The sequence below is a fragment of the Clupea harengus genome, chromosome 9, assembly GCF_900700415.2.
Source record: "Clupea harengus chromosome 9, Ch_v2.0.2, whole genome shotgun sequence".
Taxonomy (NCBI): Eukaryota; Metazoa; Chordata; class Actinopteri; order Clupeiformes; family Clupeidae; genus Clupea; species Clupea harengus.
This window is the reverse complement of record NC_045160.1, coordinates 13,107,994-13,124,158: the sequence shown is the minus strand read 5'-3', so window position 1 is coordinate 13,124,158 and position 16,165 is coordinate 13,107,994. Positions and strand designations below refer to the sequence as shown.

General features: G+C 42.4%; 2 protein-coding genes across 3 annotated transcripts; both read left to right on the top strand.

Annotated features, from left to right (window-relative positions):
* Positions 1-1,111: 1,111 nt before the first annotated feature.
* aldoca (aldolase C, fructose-bisphosphate, a) lies at positions 1,112-5,835 on the top strand. Its single transcript, XM_042708650.1, has 8 exons — positions 1,112-1,434; positions 2,492-2,622; positions 2,925-3,136; positions 3,283-3,337; positions 3,803-3,963; positions 4,163-4,246; positions 4,344-4,518; positions 4,742-5,835. Exons 2-8 carry the CDS (start codon positions 2,511-2,513, stop codon positions 4,972-4,974), a joined length of 1,032 nt encoding a protein of 343 aa, XP_042564584.1. The 5' UTR covers positions 1,112-1,434; positions 2,492-2,510; the 3' UTR covers positions 4,975-5,835.
* A 5,905-nt stretch (positions 5,836-11,740) lies between these two features.
* LOC105899507 (serine/arginine-rich splicing factor 1A) lies at positions 11,741-15,363 on the top strand. Of its 2 annotated transcripts, XR_004164302.2 has the most exons (5): positions 11,741-12,200; positions 12,958-13,139; positions 13,334-13,506; positions 13,776-14,490; positions 14,907-15,363. XR_004164302.2 is itself a non-coding variant. In XM_031573537.2 (4 exons), exons 1-4 carry the CDS (start codon positions 12,004-12,006, stop codon positions 13,968-13,970), a joined length of 747 nt encoding a protein of 248 aa, XP_031429397.1. In that variant the 5' UTR covers positions 11,741-12,003; the 3' UTR covers positions 13,971-15,363. The 2 variants fall into 2 exon arrangements, 1 of the variants encoding a protein (XP_031429397.1); XM_031573537.2 differs by having other exon boundaries at positions 13,776-15,363.
* Positions 15,364-16,165: the final 802 nt, after the last annotated feature.

The following is a 16,165-nucleotide window of genomic DNA, read 5'->3' as shown; positions in this document are numbered from 1 at the left end:
TTACCATCTTCCAGATCCAGTCACTTCACATATCTGTCAAATGATAGGTGCCATATTAATATTTCACTCCCATGCACTGTTTCTTCTGCATCTTGTTCTGGTTTCACAGGTCCCCTCTCTCTAGTTCTGCTAGATATTATGTTATTTCTTGTGCTTCGTTTCCCTCAGATCTCCTCCACGCCACACAACACATGTATTCACCAACAGTGACATATTTGGCCCACCATTACAGTTTCCATGACATAAATGTGTTATGTCCTTCTGTCAGTGGGCCTAATGCCGCTGGCCCAACCATACCTATGAATACACACTTCCTGAACTGTACCAGTAGAAACGTGGTCCATCTGAAAAGCAGAGAAGAGCATGGATTTTGTCTTTAGACTCCCTGTTTTTCTGGCAGGGCCCAGTCTTCTCCATCTGCACCTTTTTCTGGGTCATTATCCATTATACGTCCATTTTTCCATACGGTTTAATTATTTTTATCACTTTGGTCCCTCGTTTTACGTCCTTGAAAACTGGAACACAGAGTTATTTCCATATCTCAGTCACCTTCGCTACAAACCAGGAAATCTTTTTCCTGCTCTCCTTAATCACATTTTAACTAGAGACCACATCATATGGAAATGAGCCTCCACTGCTCTGAGTCTTTTTTCTTCAGAGAGAGCGCAAGCGGGAGAGAGCTCTAGTCGACATGGGATTTGGTGATATGCCTGAAGCATTCTCATCCAATTAAATTATTAATAGGAACGTAAAATGTTTGGGGTTTTGTGATTAAAAGAGGAAAGGTAGATTGCGGCGAAAACTATTTGTGGCTGTTCCTTGAAAAACAGGTCCCACCTGATATAAATTAATCTGATAGCTCGATCTCTCTCCCCTGAATGTATGCCATCACATAACATCACTCGACAAGCAGGAATTATTCAACAAAGTAACCGTAATTGTTGAAAGTGTGGCACTTGACTGTATGAGCAGCAGACAGGTCATTCTCTGTGGTAAAAGGATTATAAAAAAAAATGTATTATTCAGTTCTGCGGTTGACACAGGTCTCTAACACAAAAAGTTACAAACTCTCTCTCACACACACACACGCGGACAGATAGAGAGAGAGAGAGACAGAGACAGAGAGAGAGAGAAGGAGAAAAAAGCATTTTGAGTTCCAATAACTACACTTTGTATAACAGGCTACGTCCTGCGTTTCACATCAGCACGTGTAGAAACTTCGTATTTATTTTTGTGAGTCGTGAATTACATTGCGCATCACAGCACGACCCACCTTTTCCCGTGAGGAATTTAACGAGGTCGTGACGTTAGGCACCGCCCTAAAGAACCAGAGCTTTACAGTTGTCATTTCGGATTGGAGCATCATTACTCTGTGAGATCAAGTCAACTAAATTAAATTGACGAAGACAAAACCTGCACCTGTCTCTCTGCCTGGTAAGTCCTGTGCCTCGAGAAAAAATATAAAATTTAGAGAATTGTTCTTGACGTGTTTCTTAATTATTATTTTACTACATTAAGCTATTTTACTTCTGCGTATGTATAGTTAGATGCTGATGCTGACTCTCGGGCTACTACGCGGATGTGCAAGACCTATGCATCATACCCGTGCGCCACAGGTGGCACAGTCTTGCAAATGCGCACAATTATGTTGATTATTATGAATGTTGGGCTGTGAAAATATGTGCAATTTTGTATCTGTTCTATCTGCTAAGCTTTTTGCTAAATTTTAATTAGGTTGTTTAACGTTTTATTTCGTTTGCACTTAAGACTTATTTTATCGTTCTTTATGTGCTGTGATGTTTGTGATTTGTACTCACAATCTTACAGCAGGCATGGTCATTTTTGGTTGAGTGTTCATCGTTACGTATTTTGAAAGACTTTTCTACTGCAGTATCTTGTCTGTGGAACAGTAAGTCTATCAACATAGATATAGCCTAATTACCCTTCAGACTAAAATTGATGTTGTTTTGTCCATGGTTCACCAAGCAAATTAAACCGTTTTTAGATTTTTTTTTTCTTTAAACAAGTGTTTTTAAGCAGTGCTTTACAATGGCCAGTGATGTCATCAGGGTTTTCTTTTCTATGGGTTTTTACAATAATAGATTAGGGTTTAGGAGTCCAAGCAGATCCATTGTGACCACTCAATGCATACTTTCAGCAACAAAGCAAGCAATGCCCTTCAGAGTAGGTGGTCAGCATAGGCCAGGTTGGTGTGGCTTTTCATCGATATTGTAATGGACAGTCTTTTTTGTCGAGAAAACATAGTTGACAATCATGCCATTTTATGGATTCATAGTGGGAAACCCCTTTAGATACCTGTCTGTGAATTTCTTTGACTGTTGAACTAATGTTTCAAGCTATCCAAAAAAAGTATTTCAGAATTTGCTTCACCGCTAATTGGGTCAGACAGATTGTCCCACTCCAGGGGCTATGTGGCGGCAGTTATTCCCTTATTGAGCCAATTCATAAATCCATTTTCTTCTCTTTGTAGACTGAAAAAAAACATCAAAATGGCACACCAATTCCCCACCCTTTCCACTGACCAGAAGAAGGAGCTGCATGAAATTGCTCTGCGCATTGTGTCCCCTGGGAAAGGAATTTTGGCTGCAGATGAGTCTGTGGGTCAGTATTTTCTCTCTTAATTTGACAGGTGTACATCTCATATTTGATGTTAGAATAACGTTGTACCATACAGTATATGATCGTCATGATGCCATCAACATACTGTATATAACACAATTTATGAAATATGTGGATGCACTAAGTATGATACGACAATGAAACAAAAATGTACACATGAAATAAAGTACATGTCTGTACATTCAGTCAGTAGGTTTAGGTTTTGTTTACTCCACCAAGATGCATTTTAATGCATATTAGGACCTGACATAAACATCCACTTGTCTGGTGGTCTTTAAACGCAGGGAGCATGGGGAAGCGTCTTAACCAGATCGGCGTTGAGAACACAGAGGAGAACCGGCGTCAGTTCCGCCAGGTCCTCTTTACTGCTGACGACCGCATCGACAGCTGCATCGGCGGTGTCATCTTCTTCCATGAGACACTGTACCAGACCTCGGATGATGGTACACCCTTTATCAAGATGATCAAGGACAAGGGCATCACTGTGGGAATCAAGGTGTGTTGGCAGTCTCTTCATTGTGCGTCTTTATTTGTAACTCTACCCACATTTCAGGAGAGAGGATGTCTCTCAAGCTTTGTGTCATTTGTTTCATTATTGAAGTGCAGTCTTCATGAGAGTCACAGAGAGGTTTCTCCCTACAGGTTGACAAGGGTGTTGTGCCTTTGGCCGGAACTAATGGGGAGACCACATCACAAGGTAGGGACGATGTAAAATTAGACAAGTCGAGTGAAAGGAGTGTGGAAAGAAGGAAACACAGAAAGTTGCTTGAAGTAAGACACACAGACAAGACAAATAGAGAAGTGTATAGAGAAAATCAGTAGATAGCCAAATCAGACAGAAAGAAAGGAAAACAACTGAAAGCCATAAAATTGTCAGAAATAATAGATATAGATAGATAGATAAATAGATAGATAGATGTTAGATCAATTTTGAAATGTTATACACAATGCAGAACATTGCATGGAAGTTTTATGAATGATCTGTGATCTTTGTATGTCGCTTTGGATAAAAGCGTCTGCTAAATGACTAAATGTAAATGTAATGTAAATGTCAGCTGGAGAAGGTCCATTGTAAATATAAACAGAACCAGTATGTTGGCACAAAGATGGAAATGGACCACTTTGCATTTGTAGCACTAACTTATAAAACTTATCTCAACAGGACTTGATGGCCTATCAGAGCGTTGTGCTCAGTACAAAAAGGATGGGGCTGACTTTGCCAAGTGGCGTTGTGTGCTAAAGATCAGTGACAGCAACCCTTCCAACCTCGCCATCACAGAGAATGCTAATGTCCTTGCCCGTTACGCTAGCATTTGTCAGCAGGTAAGAGCTATCTATCTTTAGAATAAGATTTAAAAAAACAACACTAATTAGCCTTGTGTTAACATTCATCACTAGCCTTGGCATAGATGTGCACATGAAGAAGGCAAGCTGCCACCTTGTGGCATAGTAAAAATGAGTGACTAGTACTCTGTTGTCAGTGCTACCGTAAACTGATTGCTTTCTCCCATTTGTGTTCCAGCATGGTATTGTACCAATTGTTGAGCCTGAAATCATGCCAGATGGAGACCATGACCTGAAATGCTCTCAGTTTGTCACAGAAAAGGTTGGGTCCAGTTCCAGGATGGCAACCGCAATGTCGGTGTATGCTCTGTAGCCTGCATGTGTACTGGAGCTCATGTACATTGACCTGTGGTTTACAGGTGCTGACGGCAGTGTACAAGGCCATGTTTGAACACCATGTGTATCTGGAAGGCACACTGCTGAAGCCCAACATGGTGACTTCTGGCAATAGCTGCATCACCAAATGTAGCCCCGATGAGGTCGCCATGGCCACAGTGACAGCCTTGCGCCGCACTGTTCCCCCTGCTGTCACAGGTTTCAAATATTTGTTCATGAATCTTAACAATAAGCAATGGCAAAGGTTAATCATTTCATTCATGATCTCTACTTTTGAAAAATGTCAGTCATTGATGCTCATATTAACTTTTCATGTAACCATTTAAAAACATTTCTATGAAATGTATCATAGAGTATTTCTCATAAAAAGCGTGTCTGCTCGGACAGAAAGTGAAAATAATACCGACTCCATACATTACAGGGATTACCTTTCTGTCTGGTGGACAAAGTGAGGAAGAGGCCTCTGTCAACCTGAATGCCATCAATAACTGCCCTCTAGTTAAGCCCTGGGCCCTCACCTTCTCCTTCGGTCGAGCCCTGCAAGCCTCAGCCCTGAAGACCTGGTGCGGTCTCAAGGACAACGAGAGTGCCGCCACAGAGGAGTTCATCAAGAGAGCAGAGGCATGCTCTTTTTCTTCAGTTTGGTTCCTCTGAAACCTTTACAGTCTTTCTCTACACAGCAATGGTTCACTTGTTTACCCCTTTAAACACAGTCCCTCTCGACCACCTCACCCCTGCCCCCTCTCCCTGTCTTTTCTCCTCCACCAGGTCAACAGCCTGGCTTCCCAGGGGAAATACAGCGTCGGAGGTGACAATACTGGAGGGGCTGCCCAGTCCAACTACATCTCTCACCATGCATACTGAGCCTGCCAGTGACCCCCCCACGATCCAACCCCATCTCTCACCATGCATACTGAGCCTGCCAGTGAAACCCCCAATCCAATTATTTGACCAATAGCAAACTTCACTGCCGTGATCGTGGCAATGGGCTTGCGGCACAGACTCATCTGGCCTCTGGTATCTTTAGGAGAAATTTCATAGACAGAATGTTTGTGTTAGAGTTGTGTTGAGCGGGTTTGACTCTGTTAGCACTGATTGATTACTTCTAAAGATACTTTCCTGAAGTAGTCAGGATACAGAAAAGGGACACAGGACTTTCGATGACAACAAAGAAATTAGGATTTCCAATGACACCATAATGGAAAATGGAAAAGATTAAAATGAATCAATGTTATTGGACATGACATTATAATGGTACATTATCATCCCTCTCAGCAGTAATACAACTAAAGAAATCAGCGGTGAGCAGTTCTAGATTTCTGCTATCCTTAAATGTGCCATATCCTCTATCTCTATATTAATAGCTTCAGGTCCTGGTTGTAAGTTTGGCACAGGCTTCATGTTAACTATAAATTTGTTGTGATGCTGGTTTTATTTTGGTTGTTGTCTGTGTATTATACAATATAGTGCAAATGTTCAAGTAATAAAATGGTAGAATCTAAAAGGTTTATTTTAGAGATTTTCTTTCTTGTTTCATCATTTAGCACACAAGTAACATAATTAATCGTATTGACACATTTTCTTTTCCAAGGCTACTGCCTTGTTTTAACTGAACAACTTAGGGTGCTGAAGGGACTAAGTACTTTAAGGACATTTATACATGTGTATCTGTAAACTGTTTGAACTGCAATCATTACAAGCTAACAAATGAATATTGATAGGTCAGCATACTGAAAACCAAAAAACTTCTTCCTTCAATGTGTTATGCACACACAAAATGATAGCAAGGGACCGACATCTCAGGAAGTTCCCTATCAGTCGATTCACGCGGTACAACACAGATTATATGAGATATTATGCCTTTGCATGTATGGCTGAAGACATCTCTATTCACGTCTAAAAGGCAGATGACACGTGAAGGTGTAGGGACATATGTACACCTAAATAAGCCAGGTCAGCACTGTCTCCACCTCAGTTCAAGCTCTCCACCTCTCTGTTGACACCTCAACTTTGCCACGCCTGTCTAGCTCGCTAGCTGGTTTTAAATGTAACAAGTTAGCAATTTCTCTCAAAGCAGTTAAGCTGTAACAAATGGGATTTGTTTTGACAACATTGTAGCCAAATATAATGGTTAGAATATAATGGTTTTGATACAGTGGTGTGGTGAACATGGAGCAACTTTGCTGAAAACGAGTCAAGTCAAGTATGGTCAGGCAGAGAAGGCCTACGTGCAGAGACGAGTGTCAAGTAGGGTTAGGCAGAGAAGGCATCAGCAGTCCGTATCTGCATGTGCAGGCTGACAAAGACAGCAAAGTATTCATGGAAGGGTCTCTGCATAGAGGATCCTGACAGTCAAGGACAGGTGAAACCTTCCGAAGAGTTGTAAACAGGGTCTTAGGCCGAAATATACTTCTACGACTCCGTTACTCCGTGATCATGCAGTTGCCTCGACGGACTTGTTTTCATTTATGGTTCTCCGACCGGTTATGGGTGTTGCAAAGCAATAAAAAAAATAAAGATGGCGGACCAAACTCCGTAGATGTTTGTTTGACTTTTTTTTAAATAGACACTGTGCAATGTAAAAACCCTGTTATTGTAACTGAAAAATACATCTGAGGGGATTTGCGAGGTGTCTGAGCCAGCTATCTAAAGGGCAATTTATGGTCGTCCGTTTACGGACACACAGAGACACGGAGAGCCCTCTCCGACGTTGCAAACCCTCTCCGAGCACCTCTCCGTGGCCTGACGTGCACCTCCCAAATCTTTTAACTTTCCGACTCTGTCAATCCGTCAATACATCAGTATCAATGCTTTACAACTGCCGGCAACTGTCGGAGAACCATAAATGAAAAAGAGTCCGTCGAGGCAACTGCATGACCACGGATCACGATGTATTGACGGATTGACGGAGACGAATAGTTAAAAAATTTGGGAGGTGCACGTCAGGCCACGGAGAGGTGCTCAGAGAGGGTTTGCCACAACGGAGAGGGCTCTCCGTGTCTCCGTAAACGGACGACCATAAATTGGGCTTAAACGCACACACACAGACACACACATACATACACGTGCACATAGCCACCATTGTCCTTAAATGTTTCCCAGCAACAAGTGAGCAGAATATTCGAATTGGCTTAACTTTGATAAGTGTTTAGTTTTTGATTGGAAAAGCATAATGTTAATACGACGAGGAACTGTAGTATACAAAGTAAGTGCACTGATTTTTGGCAGAGATGCTCCATGGACAACCACTCAAATTGGCTGGAAGTCTGCAAGATTGAACTAAACGTCAGCTCATCGCACTCGGTCATCTGCCTCATTGAAATAGCAGCTTTAAGATGTGCATAAATTAGTTTGCTGCAACAAGATCCTCTACTGGTGCGTCAAATCTACACAGGGTGCTGTTCTTGAGAGATGTTTGCAACAGGTTCAAAGTCTGTCATGTCTCCAACTAGCTACTGTTTAACCCAGCAAACAGTTATCTAGCATGAGCTTGCAACTAAACCAGGCTTTCGACCCTGTCCTCAGAGCTGTGGCCATGATGCCTGCCTGGTTCACCTGGGAATTGTCCACGCTCGAAGAGGGTTGGCGCAGCCTGATACGTGTGCACTTTGTAGCCAACTCTGGCACTCCACTCTCGAATGCCATGTGAAGTTTATAGAAAAAAAATCCTTGGGCGAACTGCCGTCGACCATGACTTCACACTGAGTTTGAGGATGAGGTGGAGCCAGGTGGAGAAGCTGGGCTGAGATGGAGGGGCTGAGCTGCGCAAAATAGAGCCAGCACCTTCGTCTCTCCAGTCTCAGCAGCATGCGACAGGCAATGATGAGGACATGGGCATAGACGAGCACAGCTTGTCCAACAAGGAACTGAACTGTTTACCGGGAGCGCAGTTTGAGTCTCCAGCTACCTACTGAACACAAAGCGAGACATAAGTGAGAATAATTCCTTCTTCACTCTTTACCATTGTGCTGCTCAGAATCTGGATGTGGAGTGGCCTCCCTCCTCCAACACAGAGACCCACCAGGTTCGCTGGATTCTTCCTGCCCTCGATGTCCTATGAGAGTGAAACAGCATCTGCCACTGTTTGCGGATTTTGTAGCAGAGGTAACATCATTCTGGAATAAGCCATTGCCTAACAGTTTCACGCAGTTCCTGGAGCTGAGAAGTTGGGGCTGTTGCACCCTCCTCTTATAGATCCGTCACCTCTTACAGGCCCAGCAACACTTCAGTCGAAATATTACCATTTTTCTTCTTCACAACTGGAGAAGATTTATCATACAAGGGGCTATGACGGCTCGTGCTATGTTGTTGGTTACCCACCTCCTGTAAACCTAACAGGCTATGTGCTTGGCCACGCATGATAGCAGGCTGTCAGTGGGGAGTCTGGACATATGCTCTCTCACCAGTCGAGCTTATATGTGGGAGCACAGATCATCTGTGCTCTACGAATGTCTGGCTTAGTTTCAGTTGTGACACAAACAGCTTTTTCAGACGTTTCTCAGACTATTGGGTCTGATGGCATAAGTGATAGCAGTAGTACTGCTGAGTTTGTTATACATGAGGGCATATATTTATATTCTTGCTTGGCTTAAGCCCAACTGTGTGTATATGTCTGTATGTCTATCTGCATGTTAATCAAAGTTGTCATTGTTTGCCGGTCTTAATTCTTAATTTTACACATTTCTTATGGCTAATTTCAGAGAGCAAAGAGGTGCAGATTGGAAAACACAGTCCAGATGCTTTCTGGCAATTATCCAACACAAGAGGTTTGCAATATGTTTGTGAATGAGATACTGAATTATATTCTGTATTGTTTAAACAAGGTATGGGTTGTTTTTAACATTGCATATTGACATTTCTTTCCCTTACACACTAGGAACCACCCAGCTTATTTCTGGTCATCATCCTCCACGATGCAGAGACTCCCCTCCTTGCCAGGAGAGCATCCGTTAAGATGGATGGCGTCACCATCATAAGTGGCGAGATGGACGTGGCACATGCACTTCAATGTTTGCTGGAGGTGTACTTCGTCTTTGGCATGGTATACCCCCGGCAGATCAAGCATAGTTTAGTTTCAGAGCATTATCTATTCAAAATACATATTCAAAAAAAGAAACTCTTTAATCAGATTAGTTACTGTTAGTTAGTTAGTTAGTCACTGTTACTGTTTCATGCTTAGAGCCAGACATGTTACAATCACAATAATATGGATTATTTCTCCACTGTAATGAGTTTTTAAATGAACAATACAGTCCATTTTTGAATCTACCACTCCTCTCTTTATTTTACAGTAACGAACAGAATGTAAACAATGGTTTGCTATCAAGTTATTGGGTATTTTATTTTAAATAATAGTTGCATTTAGCCTACAGCTCTTTCCCAAATGGTTATACAAGAATTATTGATAATCACTATTGCAGTATTATTCACTATCATTCATTATTATTATTAATGATTAAGTGTTAGAATATGATAATAAAAAAAAAGATCGATCAAAGGTTTTGGGAGAATGAATTAACCTTATAAAGGTGCTGTTTAGAACCCTTTTTTTAAAAAGAAAATAACCCCAAGGGTTATATAGGGTTATATACTGAACCATTTGAGGGTGCCATATGTACTAAGCTATAGAGCATTTAAAGGTTCAATATAGAACCTTTTGTTTTAAGAGTGCAGTTACTCTGTCAAGGAGCACTCATAGGCAGAGTGTGAGGGGGGAATGGTCCTTATCTAAGAGAGGGATAGAGTTACTGACAGTTCTTTTAGCTCTCAAGCCTTTTCATGGCTCTGCAGGGCCATCATGTTCTGATCAGGGCAGACAACGCTTGGTGGTTTCTTATATAAACAGACAGGGGGACACGCCCACTTCTGAAACCCTCTCACTCTCTACTGACCTGGATCACTCTACATCTGTTGTTAGTTTTTTTTTATAGTTCTCTCCACGCCATGAGGCGCACAAGGCTGCAACTTCTGAATAGTTGCAGTTTCAGTAATAATTGTTTTGTTTTTCTGGGAACAGATGATTGGCCTGTAGCCCAACTCCCAACCTGGAGAACCAGTTGGTTTTCTGTCTGGGTTTCCTTTCTCTTAGACGATTGCTGTTTCATGCACGCTCACAAGCTCCATCTGCCCGGGTGCAGTTTAACGTCATGCCCAGGACTCTCTGTTGTTAGTAAGGGCGACTAATGTCCCAGGTTGTGTCAATCTAGAGGCAGATCTTCCCTCCAGGGGGGTCTTGTGAGAGAACGGCGACTTCACCCACAGGTGGTGGCACAGATTTGGAATCAGTTTGGCAGGGTCAATGTTGATCTCTTCACACTCACAGACAATATGCGCTGTTCACTGTTGTTTTTGGTGAAGGATGCCAGCGCGCTGCTCGGAGTGGCACACAGATAGCCGAAGTGTCTTCTGTACACATTTCCTCTGGTGGAACTGATTCTACCCATGCTGGAGCAGGTGCATCAGGAGGGCCTCTCCTTGATTCTGGTGGCCCCCTGTTGGCCTGCAAAGTCATGGTATGACGGTGTGATATCCCATTCTATCTGTGGTGTATCTCGTATCTCATTTTCTAAGCTAATATTTTCTGATTAATAAATACACCAAGTTATTTTTTTGTTAGGTATGATTACTTGGGCTACTTCTTACAGAGACCCTGAGTCATTTTCTTTTGGAACAACTTTGCATATAGTGCACAGATAATACTAATACAAGTACTATGCCTAATTTAAGCAGCTCAACAATTACTTAAGCTCCAACAAAGTCTCTAAATTCATGTTGTAACCTAAGCCATCACAGCTAGCACTGGCACCACAGATCTTTGAAAGATGGAGAATCAATTAGATTACAAGATCAAATCTAATATATAGGCTCTAATAACGTTGCCTATGAATGAACACAGGTCACCTTAGGCCTAACTGGTCTAGTTCCAACACCAGCACAACGGGGCAGAGCCTCAACCATGGGAATAGACGCCCACAAACACCATGCGTCTCGCGCGTAAATTGTAGGTCTATTGTTATGAACGCACGTGCTCACCTACTCGCACAAAAAACATTTTGTTGTCGTAAATATGGCCATCATTATATGTGCGTATAGAAGGGGTGGTATTGAGGTTACAATAAATTAGGATATGATACATTAGTCTGTACAATTATGTTAATCTAGTTTTTGAACGTGGGTCTATAATCTAGTCTATTTTACAACCATATCAGCATCTTTCTGTGTTTTCTAATGAAATTCGCATATCGTGCAAATACGCATTTAAATGACATAAACGTAGTTTCAAATTACAAAAACACTTTCCATCGTTGGTTAACTAGTTGGTCCAACAAAGCCGCTTGTCAGAACGGACTATTTTATTCATCGGATGTATACGACAGGAGGTATCTCAGATCAACATAAGGCCTATTTCCGGAGATCATTTCATCCGCACTATTCAAGCGCGGTTTCTGACGTTCGGTCGTGTGTGGCCACGCTCTTGACTGAGTCGGATAGCCTGAGTGCTAGTTAGTGGAGTACCGTGTGCGAAAATATCGTTGCAAGTCCAAGGTTGTTTGGCGTGTTAGTTTTGTAACGCTAGTGTTTAAAGCTATCAAATATCACTTTGCGGGCTTTGATAGGCTTTTATCTTGCGAATCAACCACATTAATCTTATTCTACCGCTTAGAAAATATTGGCCTGTAAGCCATGTCTGGTGGCAGTAGCGTGATCCGAGGCCCAGCTGGGAACAACGACTGCCGAATCTATGTGGGGAACCTGCCCCCCGATATCCGCACGAAAGATGTCGAAGATGTGTTCTACAAATACGGTGCGATTCGAGACATCGACCTTAAAAATCGCAGAGGAGGACCTCCGTTTGCCTTCGTCGAATTTGAGGACCCAAGGTAAATTGGCTAATTTGCTGTGTTGGCTAGCTATGTCTTGCGCGCTAATCCAACTGTGTTGCTAACGTTAGGTAGCAGAGTTAGCCATTTGGCCGTCTTGCTATTCCAATATCACCTCGATGCTAACATTAGCCTTTACTAGCTATTAAATAGGCTAACATTTAACCAGTGTGCTAACTTGTTTTAACTTGCATTATGAAGCCAGACTTTATAAGCTAGGTCAACCGTATCATTTTGTAAATAGTCATGAAATATGCCATGTAAATACAATGGAGGTGAATCCGCATGCTATTGTTACCCCTTATGGATGTAATTTCAGTTGGGTTAAGTAGCTAGCTCATTTTCGCGCGTGCACGATTAAAAGTTATTTAACGTTAGCCAGCTAGCAAGCTACCGTCAGTTGTTTGCTACTTCGGTCGAGTTAAATATTAGCCAATGTCCGTGGTTGGATTTAACACAGGCAACGTGTTTGAACTTTTATTTGTGGTAAACAACTGGAACATTGTGACCTATGAGCGGATTGTCTGCTTTGGTTTAAAGCATTGTCCCACAAAATTTAAAGTGAGAAGTAATGGTAAAATGAAATAGTTTGCCTTTCAAGGGTAACGTTGCAGTTGTCTAGTTACAAAGTTGTGTCTACCCGGAACTGGGTGACTATTATGCAAGAAGATATTATGGTCTACTGTTACTGTATCCTGCAGTGCAGAGTTATGTATATTGTCTTAGAAAAGTGCTCAGTAGTGCCTTATTCTTACAGGGACGCTGAAGACGCGGTGTACGGACGCGATGGCTACGACTACGATGGTTACCGTTTAAGAGTTGAATTTCCCAGGAGTGGAAGGGGAATGGGCAGAGGTGGATTTGGAGGAATGGGTGGGGCCCCCAGAGGCCGCTATGGACCCCCGTCCAGGCGTTCAGAATACAGAGTCATAGTTTCAGGTGAGTTGCAGTTTCATTTTCTTTTGACCATTGATCTGTATCAACCAGTTGTTTTAGGATAAGGTCTAGGAACAAAATATACAGAACGCACAGACTAACTTAGGATGGGGAGCTGCTTCTAATTGAAGAAACAATATGGCATCAAGTTCTGGAGGTTCCGAATGTTCCATTGATCAGTGTTGTCTCTTCTATAGGGCTTCCCCCCAGTGGCAGCTGGCAGGACCTGAAGGATCACATGCGTGAAGCAGGTGATGTATGTTATGCTGATGTATTCCGCGATGGGACTGGTGTTGTGGAATTTGTGCGAAAAGAAGACATGACCTACGCCGTTCGAAAGCTGGACAACACTAAATTCCGCTCACACGAGGTAGGTCTGGCACTTTGTTGCAATAGACTTGGGATGTGTGTCGTTAAGGTAAGCCGATTGCTTCAGAAGCGGTTGGACTTGTAGCCATCCATGTTTTCTAATTGGACCACGCGCTGGTGTTAGACACGTACCAGCATGGAACGTCAGACGAACTATTGTCATAGGATGTCCCAAAACACTGGTATGTTAACAACCTGTATGGTAATCTGGGCTGCATAATGGTTTTTCTTCCTGTGTCCTCAACCGTCAGTTTGTTCTCGTGTCCCCAGGGTGAAACTGCATATGTGCGGGTGAAGGTGGATGGCCCTCGCAGCCCCAGCTATGGAAGGTCACGCTCCCGCAGTCGTAGCCGGAGCCGCAGCAGGAGCAGGAGCAGGAGCAAGAGCCGCAGCTACTCCCCTCGTCGCGGTCGCGGGTCTCCCCAGTACTCCCCGCGCCATAGCCGTTCCCGGTCCCGCTCCTAAACGCTACAGAGCGGATCCGAGCATTGACGCTTTAGGTGGAACCCTGTTGTCAAACCACCACCTCCCCTCCCCTTCCCTTTTGTTTTTACCCACTCTGTTTTTTTGACGAGTCCATATTTTAATTTCGTTTTTTCTTTTTGTCCCTCCCATCCCTCCTTCATATCCTTGATGTTTTTTTGGTGGACATCTTGGTATGTTGTATCTCTGCTCCCACATCTTTCACCTAGTCCTCAGACCCTATTTGTCAGGCTCTGGTTCTATTTAAAGTGCGTTTTACCCGATTCAGCTTTTTTCTTTTTTTTTTAATAAAAGAAATGGAAGTCTTTCTTATCCAGCAAGTTTCAAATATTGAGCTGTAATGAGTTCCACTGCTCTTGTGTCCTTTGGATTTGGTGGGTTGTCATTATTACAAATGTGGATTTTACTGTCTTCCTATAGATGTCTGACAAGATGGATTAAAAATCTTTGGAATAAAGGTTTTATGGAGCACATCTCATTCATTAGGATAACCCAGTAGCAGGTAGATGTATTATGTGTAGGCAATAGTTTGAGTACATGTAACAATAGGGAAAAGTTTTCTTTCGGCATTTGAGAATTTGTCTTTTGACTTAAATGTATAAGGTAGGCTTTGTGTGCATTTTTTGTTTGTTTTTTTCATGAACATGGTAAATAACCATTCAGCATAAGTCTGACCTTTTAAACTCAATAGAGAAGTATAGGAGAATTTTTTTATTTTTTTTTCCCCTCCCCTCTTGCTTGAAATTACTTGGTAGCTTTTGATCGACAGTTTGATTACAAATGCTCTCAGTTCCACTTTTGGAGTCTCGTAATTAAGCTTTATTATAGTTGCATGTTTTGAGAAATTGAGGAAGAAAAGAATTGGCACAGTCGTGATTCTAACTTGCCTCCTCTTTTTGGTTTTTGCTGGTATTAAAGGTTTGGAATGGAGGAGTGGCTCTGTGGATCCCAATCCGTGAAGCCGGATCGTTGGATCATTTCAAAATCAGGATTAGCATAGGGAATACTGGATGCATGGAGCGGGATCAATTTACCTGGGACGTAGGATTGGAGCCCTCATCAGTAATGGAAATCTAGATCGAACGACTTCTTGCAATTGGCAGTTTTTCTTCAACTCGATTAACACGTTAGATGGCACATGGTTGGAGGATTTTTTTTATTTTTATACAAGGGAAGCAGAGGATGAACTGAGAGGCGGGATCAGTTGCATTGGATGGAGTCATCATAAGTCTGGTAAATTGGGTTGGGGTCTGTCGTGGGTTTATTTTTTTTCTTTCTTTTTTTTCTTTCAGACAGCAGAATCTAAATACTGGCTTACAAGTATTTCCATTAAGGCCTTTTATTCCACCACAATAAAGTTTTTGAATTAAAGTAACCAGTTTAGTTTTGTCCAGTTTGTGTTGAATTCTAAGCCTGTGTTATTCCATTAATGTCCAGGAATATTTGAGGTGGACTGCATACGTCCAGTATTGCAACTTTCATGTTTCCTCTACTCCGTCGGCTCCCAAACTGGGGTACGCAAATTGGTTCAGGGGGTACGCGGGGAGAACATTTGATTTGTGTTTTCAAACCTAGTTATAAATAGACATGGTATCTTAAATAGTCCGAATAGCCAAGTCGAATTGTCAAAAATACTCATGTATACCCATATTCAGCTAAATAGCTACAGGTAGGTTAGTGACCTACCCTGACAATTTCACAGTTTCAAGTGTTATAGGCTGGATATGTGCGCGGGTGAGGGGGCGTAGCGGCGGTTACAAACACGGGAAAAAAAACGGGGGTACATAGAAGGATATTGAATGTCTGAAGGGGTACGGGACTGTCAAAAGTTTGGGAACCACTGCTCTACTCCATCTTAATAGTAGTTAGCCACAAATGGTGCTGGTTGGTGAAAAACTAAATTAGGTGTCTAAAAGAATGTCAGTGAAAGAACTGCTTACTGTGAACTTCCACTGGATGAAAGGGCTATAGCCCAGACAACTTCGGTCTAAATCAATTTATGTTGCACAGCGTGGGTTACAAAAGGAGAGGACCTGGTAGTGGGCTTTTTTATTTCTTGATGCACTATCCCCCACCTTGTCAGACATTGCCAAGATGGTGCATGTTAGTGCTGAGCAGTTGAACCTAAACCAAAAACATGCTGACCTCTGACAGTGCAGAAGAAACGTTCAACCTGA